Here is a 20,203-nt window from a genome sequence, read left to right as displayed (position 1 = left end):
ACAGTTATGATTGAGACACACATGGAGATGCCCTGTTTCATAATTGTCTTGAAACTGTATTGAACATTACTGAGCAGTGATGGGGAGGTGGCTAAGCAGATGCACAGAGATTGTCAAAGTTATGAGTTTGTTATAGGAGTGTCGCGAGCGCCTCACTGAATTGTTTTCAAATTCATACGCGCAGTCATTCACATTGGAGGTCATACTCTCATGGAGAATCTAGACCTAGCAAGGGGCTGGTACAAGTTTCGATTGTATGACTGATGGTTACATCTAATGACGCACCAAGTGGTATTTGGTCATCTTTGGTAAAGATCTTCAAAGTTGACATCTCAGTCCTTGCATGATATGCACATACACTATTGCGGATAGGTTTACCTAACGCTGCTAGTCTGAGTTCTTTTTGTGCACTTCTTACTACACAGAACATGCACAGCTGCTATACTGTATGCTAGAAGCACTGCCTATATGGGTGTGGTAGAATATGCTGACAGTTATAATGTCAACATTCATCATGTTGACATGAGAATGTTGACGTGGTAATAATGTCGATATTGACCATGTCGATATTCAGGATGTAGACAGTGATGAAATGTTGACATGTTAGAATGTCGACGTATCATCCCTGGAGGTCCAGCAGTGACTCACCTATTCCAGACAACTGCAGAAACTCCAGGGCATCTACCAGGGCCTTGCTGTCATGCGACCGTGACTTTGGGGGCCAAATCTCTGATCCTCCTGTGTTCAGGCACTTCTCATCTAACCTTAATCCCTACCCTAACCCTCCCTTCCTGCAGCCTAACACGAACCCCCCACCTCCGCAGCCTAACCCTAACCTCCATTTGCAGTCTAACCCTAACCCTCCTGCCCACAGCCTAATCTTAATGTTGACATTCTGAGAATGTTATGCTGCTGCACCCAGGTAAAATGCTTGTATTAGGTGAGTATAGAACATTTTGTATTGAAATGCTGCATGTTATCTTGATACGTCTTAATAAGACACATCAGCATTCACAAATGATAGGTTCAATGCCGTGAAGAGTGTCTAATAGTTTGGAGTTAGGCAATGGCTAGTAACTCTGCATTTTAGGTAATCTAATGAGACAACCTACTCCAATTATTTGTCACAGTGTGATGGGTTGGTTAAATAATACAAGATGATAATCTAAAACAATACTAATTATTGGGCGCAAACAACACCATGAATTATCAGTTAAAAGTAGCTGAGCACTTAATAAAAATAATACAAATATATTTGCTGCTCTCAATTTGGTAAACTGGACTCTCACCAGAATATATGCAAACAGAGAAAAGAATGGAAGCACAGATACAATTGAAAAGACAATCATATATTTAATCTGCATATATAATAAAAACTATACAAATACACAATTAAAAGTAATTTGCTTGACACCTCCTATAGAGAGTTGGACATAGTTCTTTATATCCGGAATTAGTTCTACTGTGGAATAATCAAGGTTCCCATAAATGTACAGTATATAACCCGCTGGAGCTGTACAGTATCTATCCCCATCGGGTTATATACATTTATGGGACCTTGATTATTCCACAGTAGAACTAATTCCGGATATAAAGAACTGTGTCCAACTCTCTATAGGAGGTGTCAAGCAAATTACTTTTAATTGTGTATTTGTATGTTTTTTTATTATATATGTAGATTAAATATATTATTGTCTTTTCAATTGTACCTGCGCTCCCATTCTTTTCTCTAAGTTGATAATCTGTTGAACATTTAACTGATAGTGCTAATGTTAATTGTTGGGTGACCAAAAATAGTTTATTTTTAACATTAATGAGAATAATAAGCATATAATTCACAATATTACATTTTACTCTGTAAATAGCGTCAGGATGTTGGAAAGGCATTACAGCATTGTACTAAGAATGTATCTTACAGCCTACTGTACCTAGTTTAGAAGATGATCTGATCTATTGACTCACTGTAATTCACTGTTTCATCATCCCATTATCTGTAAATCTATATATTTTGTTACGCTGCAGATAATATTCAAGAGTAAAACCTTTTCATGGCAATCAACTATCTAGGTAATAAAATTGATGTAAACATTTGTAAATGATACCATTCGGATCTGTATATGGGAAATACTTGTCAGGACTTGCTATTTTTCTGCATGCTTTTTGTGTTGTCAAAAGTATGTTTAAAAAATAATTTTGGTAATTTACCTGTGGCCACATGTGTGCCCCACTATATACATTCATAGATCCAGGGTTATTCTGAATATGCTCGCCCTTCTGCATGCTGTGACTTCGCTGTTGGCTTGCCTTCTGCTCCTTATATTGGTTCTTGGATGACTTTGGCTTCATTTCAGTTCCTGGTTTGTAAACTATATCTGCATGTTATCTGTTTTATAGTTTTATTATTATCCCTGAATTTGTCTGAATATATGCATGTTCTTATACAGTACTCACGGTAATAATTGTAATTTGTCAGCAAGTCCAAAATATTATCTCTTTTTATTATTTTGGACTGATATTTATTTAGACCGTTATAGGTAACATACATGTAGGTTATGTTTTTGTGTTGGTTTCCATCCAGTTAATGTCAATGTGTGTCTGTGTGGTAGATAATTGTTATTGTAAGATCCACTGAGGCAAGAACTAATGAAGGCCTAAACATTCACTGTGTAATACGTTGGCACTCTATTTTAATGCTTCTTCTTATTATTATTACTATTATTATTATTATTATTATTATTAATAATAATAATCTGTACTTCATCTTTCGTCTACGCTAATACCTTGGTACCCTAGTGAAAGTCTAGGGATTCTTGATTATTAAGGTCAAATAGCAATTTGTAACCAGAAGATTTCTCCTGTAGGGAATTGGCCTGACACATTTTGGTTATATCTATGGGGCATAGTCATCATCAAGTCCCCGTTAATTAGGTATCTGACTTGCTGTAAGTTGCAGTGTTGGATGCCAAACTACAGCACTTGAGCAATTCAGTATTTCTCCAGTACATGGACATCTTTGAGAAGCAGTCCTAACACTGCTACTTTCATTGCTAATTGGTAGTGCTGATAGTTTACATTGGCAGGTATGATCTAGCATTGTTACTGTGCATGTACTTAGTTAATGTATTAGCACAGAGTGGGCCAGAGGAGTCAGCGGGATCCAAACGGATTTGTTTTTGCAACCTGGACCTTCTTCGAAAAATAAACATTGGGGATCTGGGAACTATCGACATCTGAACATGAATGTAGGTCCCCTTACTAGTGCATGGGAACAGTGGGCCACATCGGACTGTGCTGTCCATTGGATATGGGTCCATTACTAACAACATACAGAAACTACTGCTTCTGCATGTATAATGGACCTTTTAGCCCTCATGAATGGGACTATATTGTATATCTTATTTATTTATTTTTCTCCTGTAAACTGCTACTGTGTAATTTCCTTTTACTTTGGCTTGCTTGTTAGTGGTTTGCTTTTTCAGTCCAAGACTTCTGGCTCATCTGATTATGTGTGTATGATTCCAAATCTTAGTTCTCACCTGATTGTGCATTTGGAGACACAATCTCAACTCTTGTTTGGCTGCCTGTTCTGGTTACCCTTTGCCTATCTCATACTACTTGTCTATTTTGTTCCTGCATCCTCTGGCATTGTCTCTTTAAATCTTCTTTATTCTGTTTTCCCTTTGTTAATCAAACCTTGATAAGGTGCAGCTTACCAGCGTGGGACACAGGGAATTTTGAACCACATAGATGTTGGTGCCAAATGCCATTGAGTCAGTGCAACATGTTTCCAAACAGCTCTGGATGCATATGATATATAATTCTGTACAGAGGCGTCACAAAGGGGTTGCGGGTCACAACTGGGAGTCACCATTCCAATGGGTGACACCAAAATGCTGACTGCTCCTCCATAACAGTAGCCGGGTGCTGCAGTGTGACATTATGTTGCAGCACTAGGCTTTGTCACAGAGAAGGAGCTGACAGTGCTTGAAGAGTCTCTGGGGACAGCCCGCACACCCCCCAGAGTGAGGTAATCAGGGGCTTCTCCTGTGAGGCCATGCCCCCTTTAGTGATGTCAGCGGGGCACCCACAAGGTCATGCCCCTATACGCCTAGCCTCCTTTTCGAATGCACGTGCCTTCAGCTTTGCTCTGGCGTGGGGACAGCTGGTTTGAAAAGCAGCTGTCCCCAAGATCAGTAGCACTGCTACTTTAGTAGCAGCATTATTTTCCTCCCCCGTTGCCGGTTTCTGCACACGTGTGACCTGAGATCACGAATGCATAAATCTGCCAGTCAGCGATGAGGGGCCATTTAGAGAGGATGAATAGACCCCATAGAAAACACAATAATATTACATTAATAAAACATATCTCTTCAGTTTGACCAATTCAGGAATGATTTTTGTAATTTCACTTTCATTAATTATTGTAAACTTTTTGTTTATTTTAACTTATTTTGTGTGACTAATGAGCACATGCTGCTATAAATACATCACTGGTATATCATTAAAAGCATGTCATTTCTTTTTATCCAGGTGTATTGATAGAGCTCAGTCATCATTGCTCAAACAGCAGCAGCAGCTTATATAAACACTAGGTAATACTGCAGGAGATTACATGCAGAATGCTGGATCTGATGAGCTCAAATATAAAATAGGCTGTGCAGTATAATATTTGGGATTAGAATCCTAATCTCTTTAGGGAAAGGGTGCAGTATCAGCAGAACAAACACACAATTCTATGCAGAAAAACTCTGCTCAAGTCATTTCTTTCCAACCAACATTAAAACATACAGTATATTATTACCTATTTTGTATTGCATGCAAGTAGCCAAATCTCTGGTAAAACGTGAAAAATGGGGAAGGGGGGGCTGGACTGCACACCCTAATCTTAAACGTAATGAGAGGTGCTACCATGCTGAGACTTGTAGTACCAGGCAAAAAGTTTAATAATAGACCATAAACTCTAATTGTGATGGATTTGTGTGTGTGTGTCTATGTATTTTATGATACAGTATGTAATAGATGGGACTTGCTAACACTGAAATTTATGAGATTTGTTTTTAGCATAGAACTCAAGTTGCCTTGTATTATTACTTTTCAGTGTGCTGTAGTCATATTGACAAAAATGTTATAAATTTCCTTCAGGGACCATTGTTAGCATTATGCTTAGTCAGGCGTGATGTGTTCTTCCCTTTGCTACCTGTCTCCCCTGAGTGGTGGATTGCTCTTTATTCTGCTTTTGGCATGAAAGATTAACATGCAATGGAAGCCCCTAGCACAATGTGACTGTGTCCCTCCTGGCTGTACTTGTGGCTTGTTGTCTTGTGCTGGCAGCTGCTCTTCCTGCCTAGTGATAGAGAAAGGAACAAGCAGAATCAGAACGTTTTCTGATACAGTATGTAAGACGTTATAGATTCACAATTCATTTACATGTCGTGGTCGTCACTATGACATGCTTCCACCATGTAAAATTTCTTGTATTCACAGTACAATTGTAAACCCACAGCATTAAGCCCTTCTGGCCATATTGTAACATAAAATAAAAGAACAAATGCCATTGATCAATAATAGCGTGCTTTATCATTAAGTTTATAGATAGTAAGGAATAATTAAGTTATTACACCATCTTTAGAAGGCTATTTTAATTAGAAGACACACAGGCCATAACGAAGCAGTGTTTTAAACATTTTGTAAACTTAATAGCATTAATCTAAATGTTTGTATTCCCCGGAATTTACCCGAGTCCTAAATGAATTGTCCATTAACTTTATCTTGCCATCTAACATTAGATCAATTCCTAAGCTAATCGAACTTGTACCACTGGACAGGGGCATTTTAAGAGAGGACCCGTGTGACCCACGTGCAGCCTCTATTGCGGGCCCCCTCCTCTCTGGCAGCTAGTAGACTCTGGCATAACGCCAGAGTCTACTGCGCATGCGCAGGTCTCCAGGAACATGGCACCCACGCCTTGTTCCCAGAGACATCTCCAGTGCGTATGCGCAAATCACTCGGAAATGGCCACGGCGCCCATTTTCCAAGTGATTTGTGACAGCACTGCAGGGCCGCCATCGCGGGAGTCCGGAGGGATAAGTAAACTATATAGGTGCAGTGTGTGCCCCCCCTGGACCTAGCGGCCGTGTGCGCCGCACACAATTCACCCATTAAACACCTATGGGGGTATTCAATTGTAGTCGGAACTGCCGTCTTGTCGGAAAGATGGAGGTTTACGACTTTTTTAGGTCGGAAACTGTTCCAACCTATTCTATCCCCCTGCCGTTTTTCTGACAAGTCAGCAATTCTGACTTGTCGCTAAACACGTGGATCGGCGGAATAGCCGCGGATCCACGTGTTTTGTCAGAAGCACGGCCAAATCCAACAGGTTTTAGCCCTTTCTGACAATGTCAATCCGACTTTAAAAAAAGTCGGATTGGCACTGTCGGGAATGGCCAAATCCTGTCGGATTTGGCCGTTTATTGAATACTGCATTGTCGGATCCGATCCGACAAACATTGAATACACCCGTATGTCTCTGGAACTGTTATGGGAAGAAATAAAATGCGCTTCTTTTAAGGTATGGGGAGTCCACCAATGTGTCTAATTGCCCAGTAAGTGTTCTGAATTAGTTGACATAAAGTATTTATAAATGTTATGTAGCACTAAACAATTTGTAAGAATATCCATACATTATGTAATGATACAAAGAGATGCATAAGTACTGTATCACCAGAAGCTAATAGTCATTAAATGTACTAAATGTAAAGAATTAGAATCCTGACACAGAGCTTGATTCTGATGTGGCTGGCATTGCACAGCAGCAGGGAAGTGGCAGGGCAATACCGTAAACTAAATATTCTAATGCTGCAGGATGTGTCTGTAGGAAAAGATGTCTCCTGCCAGCATCTGCAGTGCGAGTGCTAAGTCCAAAGATGCAGCATCAAATAACCATCGAGATCATTGCCCTCGGCCAGTCTTACTTGGACTGCCGTCATAAACTGGTCAGCCAGTTCCAGGAAGTCCACATCTGACTATGCAGACCCTGGTCTTGGCATGCCTACAAAACACACCCTCATTTTGTAGAAATGACTTGTTCACTGCCTCCATATCCGCTTCCCAAACGCTTATTACTCCAGTGGACCCTACATGCCTCAGTCCGATACTGTATCTAAATGACTTTTGCTTTTTAAAATTCATGGCAATGCTTCATCAGAAGAATTGGTTATCTGTCTGTTGCAGGTTCTACAGTTTTTGCAGATACAAACTGATATATGATGCACAGCATATCAATTGTGGCCAGAATTGGATTTATTGTGACATCTAGCCTAAAGGTGGAAGTATTAGTTTTGAATGACTTTGGTTAGACTGGATAGAGTTGTCTTAAAGTGATATCTAAGTCTAACCTGGATGCCCTCTGGCGTCTCCACTTGGTGATCATGTTCAGGAACTCTATGTGTTATTAAAAAGATCTTGCACTCTTATTGGCTGCGCTCAGGTTTTTTCTTTTCCAGTGAAGTCCAATAGCCAACCGAGTTTCAGTTACAGTAATTGAAGCTGTTTCTAGGAAAGCAATAGCTTCTTTTCACCTTGCGTGTACATTTAATAACAGGCGTTTTCTGTTACACACCCCTCCAATTGTCCTTCTTTGACACATAGGATAAATGCCTCTCAGGTATGAACACCGTCAGTACGATTAAGTATTCATGTCCTATACAGTTCAGCTTGTTGTGAGGCAGAATTGTGCTATACATCATTACATTGTTCATTTTTACATAATCCCTCTTGATTATAAGCAGCGCGCAGGATAATACACTGCAGTTGAATATAACACAATTGCATTATATTAAGCACTGTTTGTTTAAACATTTGTTTTCTTCAATTGCTGTTATTTTAACAAACAAGTAAATTACAGTCTAACCATTTTGATAATATAACCATCAGCCAAAAGAGTAAAATATTAATATAAAATACAAATCAAGTTGCATTAAACTGTTTATTTTTCCTGCAGAGAGATTAGGGAAATGTTTGTGTTGGGTCTTAGAGCAGTCAAATATTGGATATTGCTATTAAATTATGTATTTGAAGAGAAGCTTAAACCTGAGATCTATTTTTTTTTACTTGAAAATACTCAGTGCTACATTTCGTTTCCTTTTAATCACCTAAAAATGATGTTTTAGTCATTGAACAAAAATAGACGTTGCTAAATAAAAATGCTATGTCAGCTAAGCTGTCGCTCTCTGTTTTTCAGCACAAATTGAAGTGATACCATGCAAAATTTGTGGAGATAAGTCTTCAGGAATCCACTACGGTGTCATCACTTGTGAAGGCTGCAAGGTAAGACAAAAGGCAAAAGGTGGCAGAATGAAAGACAGGTAGATGAAACGTACATATACCCACACTCATATGTTTTTTCCCAGTTATGTGAGGAGAGCATAAGAAACACTTTAAAAAATAAGTGTTATTGTAAGTCTGCTCACGTTTAATAGATACTTATGTAAAATGTCTCAAAATATGTTGACTTACTTATGATGCCACTATTTATAATATATATACTTTGTAGAGAAATTCCGCACTCACATCTATACAATACAAAACCAACAGCTGCGTGTCTCCCATTGTGACCTCTTCTAAGATCTAAACGCATAAAAAAGGGCACTCACCAAGAATTCATCAAAGACAGCAGAAATATATCTCTTACATAGTTAGAACGATATTGTCAGCGTTTTGGACAGCATGTGACCATTATAAGGAAGCACAACCTTAAACCAGGGTCAGCAAAACACTTAAGGTCATACATAGCATAAATATATATAAATATGTGACCCCAAAAACGGTCCAGCCACGCCTGTGTTGGCCGAACCAGTCTCCCACAACGGCGAAACGTCACTCCCCTGACGGCCGCTGATGTCAATCATGGTGTGATCGCATCCCTTAGGGATGCTCAATTGTGATTTTTGGTACACTGTGTACCGTACTGAATAACCCCCTATGTCTCCTTCACATATATGTGGTCCTCACCTGTAACCTTTAATCAATTAGGTTTTCAGAATGCTCACTGCTGCAAGGAATGTGTGTTGATCTTTTGGGATTCTTTGACTTGTCCACTAAGATTATGTTAGTGAATACAGGGCTGCATATGACATAGGCAGAGTCATGATATCATGAAGTAAGACGGTTGGTGATGATACTGGGCATTGCATAGTGAATGTCAGGCTCCTGTCTAACTAGTGGAGGAAAACTGTGATAAAGTTTATACTCTCAACCTGTTTACTTTTACTTTTTTACATATCATTTTTTTTTCATAAATTGTCATACAACACAGCAGAATATAGTCATTATCAAGGAATTGTACTTTAAATCCAAATAGCACCATTTGTAGCAGCTCTAAATCATCAAAGGCTGAGGTTGTTGAACTAATCTAAGTCATTAAGCTCTAAATTACCATTATACATGGTTGAGTCATATTATTATGACCACCAGTAAATAGCCAGAGTAATAGGCGTGTGCAGCACTGACAGCAGCTAGACGTTCGCTAAGCTCTCGTTTTAGACACGTCTGGTAGCCCCCAGGTTCATTTTGATGGTGAGCTGCTCTACTGTAGCGCATCAGATGGCCGTTACGCACCTTCAACCTATTGTACACCTTAGATACCTACCTAGCCAGTGACTGACACGTGGCATACTTCACAGGCTACGCGCTGCTGACGTCAAATGTAGGAGGTGGTCATAATAACGTGACTCGACCGTGTATTATACTTCCAAAATTAGTAGTAAGATTTTTTTTTTTTTTGTATGTCTTGTGCTTTGATCATAGTTTGGGATGTGCAGTATCATATACATGGTAAAGTATATGTACAGTTTAGCACCTTTTGCCTACTTACAGTATCATGTAATCTAGGTCAGTTTTCTCTTTACTTGGTTTAGCCTCATTTGGAACTCTTTTAAGAGTTACTTCCTCTGTGTGTTCTCTGTTTGCTCTTTTTGCATCACTACCTAATTGCCTAAATCATGCAATAATAGTGTAGTACACAACATAGCCTTATTTACCCTTCACAAAGCTATGTGCTGTAGGCTCCTCCAACAGAGCCTTGGAAGTATCACAATAAAAGTCAATGACACACTTTTCAGAAGTAAACTCAATGACGGCAACATAAAGTACTAAAGCTAACAAGCAAAGCCATGTAATTGGGACAGAGGGAAAACAAGTAGTACCACTTAAACCGATGGCGTATTAAAGAGCAATCTGTAAAATGACTTTATAAACAAGAAAAGGCTAGAGGAAATGAAGAAGTGTTATAAATTGGACGATGCTTGATCATCAGGTTAATTTAGAGAGAGATGTAACAAACTTTAATATGCCATAAGGTCATGTCAAAGTGAACTTGTCCCCTAGATTTCTGGTTTATTACAGATTAGGAACATTTGCCAAGAAAGTGATCCTGTTTATCCACAAGTTTTTCTAGTGGTTTATGAGGTAAACTGAAAGGTTGTATAACAGTTTTTTTACACTAGATAGATGATAGTGAATGGATCCCCACCCTATAGTTTTGACTATATGCATGGATAGCTAGCTAGCACAAAAATATGAAACTTAAAGTTACAAAACTGAAATTAAGGTAATTAATCTTCTGTACCATAAAGATGCTGCCCAAGACAGCAGTCTCCTTAGTTACTGTACATGGTAGATGCAGCCCAGGTGGGTCATGAGTTATATCTGGCAATAATAAAATGATCATACAGGATATCAAACATGGGGGCAGATGTATTAAGCCTAGAGAAGTGATAAAGCAATGATAATGCAGTGATAAGTGCAAGGTGGTAACGCACCAGCCAATCAGCTCCAGTGTGTAAATTAACAGGAGCTGATTGGCTGGTGCACTATCACCTTCCACTTATCATTTCTTTATCACTGCTTAATCACTTCTCCAAGCTTAATACATCTGCCCCATTGGGCAGGATGTAATGGCTTGCAAGACAGTCGGAGCTCCGAGACTCCGGCCGAACTCCTGGTTGGTTTTGCCTTGTAAGCGTTTGCTGCTTTAAAAAAACATACAAGTTCGGCAGGCGTCTCGGAGCTCTGGCTGTCTTGCAAGCCATTACATCTGGCCCATTTTATAGATTTAAAGCATACAGGGGACCGGAAAACCCTGGAAGGCCACGTGCACATGTGGCAATACTGGCTACCTGTTGGAGAGCTGTAAAATAGTTTTGATCCAGTGTGAAAAGGCAACTTGTAACAGTCACAATATGTACATAAAGGTTGCATATCATAAAAGAAACTAACATGCATGAAATTGTGATACATAATAATTAATGAGTTAGCTGAGGTGTTTAATGTATGTGTTATGTGCATAGAAAGCAGCTCCCTGTCCCAACAAACAACAAAAATAATCAGCCTTAGCTGAAAATATTTAGTTCTCACACATTTCTGAAAGATTTGTGAATATTATAATGAAAGTGTACATATTAGCCGGGTTTACCTTAGAGCAGTAAAAAGTAAGACTCTATGGGCAGTATTCAAATGATATATAATGCCCAATCTCTTTTCTAAATGATCCCCATTATCACACATATCAGGCTCATAGAAATCAGGTTTAACTGCCTAAAGGGTTGGGCGCCTCGCTACACCAAGGGTAGCGAGCTGAAATGATACCACACCAGTAAGCAGTAACAGAACGAGTGTGGAAGGGGGCAGAAATAATTGAATACCGCCCTATGTGTTTATATAATTGCTCCACCGCCAGAAACTTGGTCACCAATGTGGTAGTCCAAACCAATGGGAATGACAGTAGAACTAGGAATTTGCTTAAATGAAGGATTTAAGGTTCCCTGAAGAAATGTCTACTAGGTTTTCACCTGGTCCTCCTTTTGACATATTGGGTCTTTTATAGTAAGTTCAATAAAAATGAATACATTTTGTCATTTTTTTTTTCCTGAGAATAATTTAGTGAGTGATCAATTCTGCCTTCATTTCTATCACATTTAATGCTATAAGTAATTGTTATGAAGCACAAGGATAGAACTATTTATGAATGAGTAGTCACTAATGGATACTCGTGTACTGCTGATAGAAGAGCTAGAAACCACTGGCGTAAGTTCATGTTAGTGGCCCGGAGGCAAGTTTGAGCTTGGTGACCCCCCTCACCACCAAAGAAAGTAACCAAATAACAACAACAAAACAGGAAGGAACCGAACAACTCCTTGCTCATATACGGTAGCTAATGTCTTTGAATAATATTATAAGACCACATTGGAGTATACAGATGTAGCCATGCTCATTGTGGCTACATCTAGGCGCAAATGCACCTCGTTTGCCATGACTGCATACACGTTCGTTGTGCGCGTGTGTCTTAGTCGTGCCCATATAGAATGTGTTAAGTGCCAATTGCCACAGCTAGGCGTGGCTATGCGTGGGTGCACGTATTGCCACGACGAAGCCACGGTGAGCGTGGCTAGATCTGTATAATACCACTTCAGGGTATCCAGACAGAGTCTTTCTTTAATCTGCTTCAGTCATCTCTAAATCTGAAAAACAGCCCAGCACCAAACAAACAAGAGCTCATAGTGAAGTCAATTTAAAAATATATAAATGTGTAATAAAATCATATACATAAAGGTAATGGATAATCAGCATAGTCATCAGTATAATTGTGTCTACCTAAAACGGGTGTAGTATGGTATGCCGGCGGCTGGGTTTCCAACGACCAGCATACCGGCGCCGGAAGCCCGACCGCTGGCATACCGACAGTGTGGCGAGCGCAAATGAGCCCCTGCGCCACTCTATTTATTCTCCCTCCAGGGAGGTCGTGGACCCCCACGAGGGAGAAAAACTGTCGGTATGCCGGCTGTCGGGATTCCGGCGCCGGTAGACTGTGCGCTGGGATCCCAACAGTCGGCAACCTGAAGACCACCCCCTAAAACAATAGTCAACACTTACCCTGTGTGTTTTGCCCCTGGCATTGTACTCCTTATTAAGTTGTGTAGCAGTGCTTCTCACATAACTGTAGAAGAAGGCATTTGGGGGTCTATTTACTAAGCCTTGGGTGGAGATAAAGTCGCTGGAGATAAAGCACCAGCCAATCAGCTCCTAACTGTCATGTGACAGGCTGTGTTTGAAAAATGACAGTTAGGAGCTGATTGGCTGGTACTTTATCTCCAGCGACTTTATTTCCATCCAAGGCTTAGTAAATAGACCCCTTAGTGAGCACATCTGTGTGTCATTATTTTCAAACAGCAGCAATAATTTTTTTTTATCTTTCTGGATAATGGGCTCCTGGACACAAAAAAGTGATTCCGTACCTGTATCCAGTTTGACATCAGTTGCTACTTTTATGTGATTATTGCTAGACTGAAAGGGATGCATGTATATTACGGAATGTATTAAGAATCACCTGTTATGGCTTTTGGGGGTCATTCCGAGTTGTTCGCTCGTTATTTTTTTCTCGTAACGGAGCGATTAGTCGCTAATGCGCATGCGCAATGTCCGCAGTGCGACTGCGCCAAGTAAATTTGCTATGCAGTTAGGTATTTTACTCACGGCATTACAAGGTTTTTTCTTCGTTCTGGTGATCGTAATGTGATTGACAGGAAGACGGTGTTTCTGGGCGGAAACTGGACGTTTTATGGGTGTGTGTGAAAAAACGCTACAGTTTCTGGTAAAAACGCGGGAGTGGCTGGAGAAACGGGGGAGTGCCTGGGCGAACGCTGGGTGTGTTTGTGACGTCAAACCAGGAACGAAACTGACTGAACTGATCGCAGATGCCAAGTAAGTCTGGAGCTACTCAGAAACTGCTAAGAAGTGTCTATTCGCAATTCTGCTAATCTTTCGTTCGCAATTTTGATAAGCTAAGATTCACTCCCAGTAGGCGGCGGCTTAGCGTGTGCAAAGCTGCTAAAAGCAGCTTGCGAGCGAACAACTGGGAATGACCCCCTTTATCCGTACAACTTGTACTGATTAGGACCTTCTCCATAAAATAGGTTTAGTTACAGCTACTACACATAAATAAATATTTAATGATCATGAGTGGTCAATGTAGGTTACATGGAATCCATTATGGACCTTATAAGGTTATAAAGGAAACATAGCTTTGTTTCTCTATAAATTAATGATAATGATTTGCAATAATATATAATTTGAAGTTTAGAAAGAGTTTACAACATAACATGTGTTATTTTTAATTATCTTTACTTAACTATTTAGTGCATTTCTAGGATACTAATATAGAGGTAGATTTATAAAAATCCTTCATAGCTGTAATTGAATATAATGTGGTTTAATGCCATCTAAATTGATGATGCTTGTTTTAAAGTTGCAATGTATATTCACTGCATATCTTACTAAGAAAATTACAGAATCTGATTAAAAATACACCTGTGAATATCACACATTACAAGCAAATCATTTATGTGTATATATTATCACAATTAACAGTAGGGTGTAAAGTTGTGGCAACCATAATACAAGAATATAGCAAATACTTGTTTATTTCCATATTTTATATTAAATTTACCTAGGTGATAATGATACAGGTATAAAGTTTGTTCTGTTTTGCTTGCAGGATGGTCATAACAATTTTATTTATTTAATTGTTTATGCATTTGTGGGTGTACATGTATGCATGCCTACACGTGTGTGTGTGTGTGTGTGTGTGTGTGTGTGTGTGTGTGTGTGTGTGTGTGTGTGTGTGTGTGTGTGTGTGTGTTATAAATGCTACAAAATTACACAACGCAGAGATAGATAAACTTAAAATATTTATGTAGTGTGAAAAGTTAAATGAAATAATATTATTAGAAATAATACTATGTATAATATAATACATGAAATGTAGTCTCGCAACATTAACTTATACAGGTTGAATTTCACATATCAAAAATGCTTGGGAGCAGGAATATTTTGGATATCCAATTTTTCCATATATCTTTGGGATGGGACCCATGTACAGTATAAACGCGTGGTCGGGATGCCTGCAGTCACATGACCAACACCGGCATCATGACAATTAGAATGCCGACAGGGGACCGTGCAATTATTTTACCCCTCCCCTGTACCTATCCTGAATCCATCCGAATTTTGTGGATCCAATCTAAACCAAAACCTAATCTGTATTTCCCAAGGTTCGGAATTCAGAGTTTGGATTGCAAAAATTACATGATTTGAGCTGTTTTTATTCATTTTTATCAATGATTATCAATTTTAAACTGAACGAAAATCAGAATCTGAAACAAAATACTTGGGCTGATTTTTCAAAACCAAAAAATCTGGTTAGATCACACACTGCGATCCGACCTGAATTAGCCCCTCAGTCTTGTCAGTTAAAATATTGAATTGCAAAATATATAGTCTTAACTTATTATACCCACATTGTTTTGTTCTGTTAAATACAGTAAGGTGTCATAGTGTTTTTTACCTAGTAAATGTGATGCATATATTTCATACTAACATATGCATACCTTGCACATTTCTTTGGCTTATACTTTTTTTCAGTATAACTTTTTACTTTACTCTGATGCTTCTTTTGATAAATTACTAAATATGCATACACTAGTGGTGCAGTGGTGTTTTACACTCGGAAATGGCTCGGACTGCGAAGGAGTAAATATAATATATGGAGGCAGGGTGTGTGGTGTAAGCCCCCCCCGTGGACCCAGGGGCCAGTGTACACTGCACATCTTGCACATATTATAGAAACGCTTATGCACTACTGTAGTTAATATACGGAATGAAAGCTACGTTATAAATAACTTTTGTGACAATAGTAGCACTGATAGAAATAAAGTGAACAACACGTGTTACAAGAAATTTGATGTATAGTAACTCTCCTGGGGATGGTGCACTAAGCACTTTACATGCAACATCATATTGGTGGGCCTTGGAGTGGTACAAGTCCCAACATCTAAACCTTGAGACTTTCCCTGAAAATTAGGGACAATTAACAAAGACAATTTACAGGGAACATATCACAAGGACAACTCAACAATAATTACTTAATTGGTAACAACACAAGATCAACCTAGACATCATCCCCATAAATATAGACATAACTACCCAACAGGAAGGTGGGAATTGTAAGGAAATGGTGGCAGCTATTCTTACAGTAAGATGTTTACAAGGACTTGTAGTTCCAGTAACAGAGGGAGGAGTTATGGATATTTTCATGACAGTCTACTGAAGAAGACAAATAAGAACTACTATATGTAGAAAGAAATTCTGAGGAATACTTTCAAATACTTGTATTAGTAGACGGGTAATTTACAACAATGTCAGATTTATTCTCTCTTTTGTGACATTCTGCACTGATGTTTGTGCCTCTAGTTTTACCGAGCTTTGAGGTGTAATACAAAGTTTTTTTGTGGAATTCCGAGAGATTGTTCAGTATGAAGTAGAACTATTCAGTAAACTATAGGAGTGAATGACTTGATAGGGGATAGCGAAAAGCATAAGAATGAGTAAGAGAAAAAATACAGAAAAAGAGAATTAAAGATCAGTCATATTTACATACTTAGGTGTAGGACCCTTCTAAGGGTAAAGCTGGGTACACTAGACAAGAGTTGATGCTAATCCAATAAATACTCCGATCAGACATAGTGAGTATCGGATCGCTGTCCACCTGTACACACTGAGCAATTTCTTCAATGGGATTAGGAGTTCGGGAATGAGATAGCGTGTGCAGCACACACTATTCTGACTTCTCAAACTGACCGCTCCTCCATCCAATTATCAGGCCGATCAGCCAATTATTAACTTATACTACTACTACTACTATTATAGTGGGTGCTTTATCTAGGGCAGAGGTCCTCAAACTCGGTCCTCGGGGGCCCACACAGTGCATGTTTTGCAGGTAACCCAGCAGGTGCACAGGTGTATTAATTACTCACTGACACATTTTAAAAGGTCCACAGGTGGAGCTAATTATTTCACTTGTGATTCTGTGAGGAGACCTGCAAAACATACACTGTGTGGGCCCCCGAGGACCGAGTTTGAGGACCTCTGATCTAGGGTGTCCAAAGAAATCAAGTCATTTTTCATTGAGAATCTATTTTCACTCCCTCGCTCCAATGTATAACAGGAATTATTTTGTACGGTAGTATATGTGTCTATGGCTTTTGTGCCACTTGTAGTGTTTATAATGTTGACATGCGAAATGTTGACTTAGTGAAAATGTCAACATTAGCACTAATTTAGGGGTCAAGGTTAGAGTAAGGAGTCAGGGTCATGAGTTAGTGATACTCTGCAAATGCATTGCCAACATTTCATTGGTGTCAACATGCTGATAGTCGACATACAGATTCTTTCATGATGAACATGTGGACATGCCTGTCAACATCACTAAGTCGATATTCTCATGTTGACATTACGATTACCAACATGGTCACTGACAACATAATATATTGAGTCTGATACAGGACGTGCAAGTGATTATTGTTTATTATTGTGATGACAAGAAACGTGTCTTGTGACTCACACCCTACACAATATGAAGAGCAGTACTGTAAGAACAGCATACATTGTTCAGTCTGCTGACCTATACAAGCACACCAAACAATAAACAGAGATTAGTCTGCAGGCTAAGAGACATCTCACAATGAGTCTCATAAACCCAAATGTCATTCTGCGCGGCTAGATTTTAAATACAAATTAATGGCTCAGAGATTTCTGTTTTTATTTAATAATGAGCCATTTTTTTTTTCATTGCAATACATTTAATTAATATGAATAGTATTCTCATTCCTTATTATCTCTTACTGTTTCAGGGATTCTTCAGAAGAAGTCAACAAAATAATGCCTCTTACTCCTGCCCAAGGCAGAGGAACTGCTTAATTGACAGAACAAATAGAAATCGCTGCCAACACTGTAGACTGCAAAAGTGTCTTGCCCTGGGAATGTCTAGAGATGGTAAGTCAACTTCCCTTGTAACATTGTACGCTTCTGAAAATCTCATCTAATGTAGAAGGAGCACGAAAAGAGCAACACTTCTCGTATGAAGTACAAGGATTTGGAATCACGAAGTCTGAGAAGGTTAAACAACCAATATGTGCAGGTGGATCAGAAAAAGGAGCCACTTCACAATTTCAGAAGTCTAGTGTGCTACATTTACAGACAAATCCTTTTCAATTAATGAAATTGTTTATTAAGAAAATGTCCCAGATAATCTAACAGCTATTAGTGAACAGAACAAATAATAATAACAATAATACTGATTTTTTTAAAAAGGGAAAAAATGCTGTTGCTGACCTGAAGAAAACTTGTGTGTCCGGAAAATCACATCTTCATTTTGTATCTAGAACATTTCTAATCTTGTTTAGAAACAATTCATGAATTACTGTATAATTTATTGTGAAATAGACATTATACTGAAATACATATTTGTCACCTCTCCAAAAAAATTGCTTGCTGTACAGATTGACACTGGGTGTAGGTTCTTATGCAATTATCATTATATCATTCATTATATCCAATTACAATTATCCACATAAAGATGGCAGAAAGCATCCTATCAAATTCATAAAATAATATGAACACAATGCTCCTTTTATTTTTATTGTTTATAAAGCGCTGATTACATTACTCTGCACTGTACTGAAATACATAATTATCCACAATGGGACAATATACAGTATATTCCCAAACACTAACATTCAGTGTAAAGCCCTGTTTCCTTTTACTGAATGTTAGTTCCACTTTAAATTTTAAGATTCAAACCACCAGAAGCTGCAACTTACAAAAGATGCTGCTTCCTAAATGTAGACTTGGTGTCAATAGCATCTACTTATGTGAACTATGGGGGTCATTCCAAGTAGATCGCTAGCTGCCGTTGTTTGCAGCGCAGCGATTAGGCTATGTCCCGCAATGTGCACGCGCGATGTACGGGTACAAAGCTCGTTGTGGTTGTGCACAGGTTCTAGCGAAGTTTTCAGTCGCACTGACGGCCACAAGAAGATTGACAGGAAGGGGGCGTTTCTGGGTGTCAACTGACTGTTTTCAGGAAGTGTTTGCAAAAACACAAGCATGTCTGAAAAAAACGCAAACGTGGCTGGGCGTTCGCTGGGCGGGTGTATGACGTCAAATCCGGACACGAATAAGCTGAAGTGATCGCAAGCGCTGAGTAGGTTCAGAGCTACTCAAAAACTGCACAAACTGTTTTTGCAGAGCTCGGCTGCACATGCGTTCGCACTTCTGCTAATCTAAAATACACTCCCCAGTGGGCGGTGGCATAGCGTTTGCGCGGCTGCTAAAACTAGCTAGCGAGCAATCAACTCGGAATGACCCCCTTTATGTATTGCACGTGCTGATGAAAGCCACTTCACAAATATAGCCACAAATGTTTTACCTATGTTAGAGCTGATCACAAGGTAACTTTGTTATGAGAAATAGTAACCTATATTTCTATATTAATTTTCATTTATTAATATTAATATTCTATTCACAATGCTATATAAAGAAGTTTCAATGCAAAATTAATATTTATATTTTGGTGGGATTTATATCTTAAATTGCTTTTGGCAAGCCATCTTTTTCAGCACCCTGTATTCCATTTTATAGCTGTGTGGCATTTATTTCAAGCTGCTTTCAACAATGAGCTCTGCAGGCTTCTCTCTGTCAAAGAGTTAGATTTCACATTATGCTTTGCTCCAGGGCCTGGGTTTGATGACCTTCTGTAGACATCAATCTAGTACTAACAACAGCTAGCTGCTCCATTATGTCCAAAAGCAAAGAAAAGTTGTCAAAACTAAAGGGCTGGGACATGGGTTAGATGCTTCAAGAGTGTTACAAGTGAAAAAGTGGGCCATTTTATAAAATGTACTTCTTCAAAACTAATTGGTTACTATGATCAACTTTTCCACTAGTCCACTTCTCCAGTCTCTACACTGCTTAATATATCTCCTCCAATACAGTATGTACTCAAAATAAAGACTCACTAAATTGGAAGAACTGTACAGCTGGGAAGATTGGGGTAGGACAATATTAGTTTACTCCTCCGGAATGCCTGAGAGACTGTCAAATTTTGAGGAGTTCTCCCTGACTCCTGTAAAATGGGCAGGACAAGATGACATCATTTACTGTGAATCTCACCATTATGGCCCTGCCCCCAAGAGTTATGGCACTATACCACATGGTGTATGCCCATGATGAAGCAAGTTATGTTACCAAACTGCCTGTACTTGCCACATGGTCCTTCCCTCCTGAATCTCCCAGAGTGCAGATACCAATAGTC

At 39.1% G+C, this 20,203-nt stretch overlaps 1 protein-coding gene across 1 annotated transcript in view; it reads left to right on the top strand.

The window, feature by feature from the left end:
* The window catches only part of RORB (RAR related orphan receptor B), a 261,514-nt gene that overhangs the window by 192,211 nt on the left and 49,100 nt on the right, over positions 1 to 20,203 (top strand). Inside the window, exons 2-3 of the mRNA XM_063917496.1 lie at positions 8,240 to 8,325; positions 17,742 to 17,883. Coding sequence (XP_063773566.1) covers positions 8,240 to 8,325; positions 17,742 to 17,883 — 228 coding nt within the window. The remainder of the gene's footprint in view (positions 1 to 8,239; positions 8,326 to 17,741; positions 17,884 to 20,203) is intronic.

This window comes from Pseudophryne corroboree, chromosome 1, assembly GCF_028390025.1.
Source record: "Pseudophryne corroboree isolate aPseCor3 chromosome 1, aPseCor3.hap2, whole genome shotgun sequence".
In the NCBI taxonomy this organism is placed as follows: domain Eukaryota; kingdom Metazoa; phylum Chordata; class Amphibia; order Anura; family Myobatrachidae; genus Pseudophryne; species Pseudophryne corroboree.
This window is presented reverse-complemented; position numbering and strand designations above follow the sequence as displayed.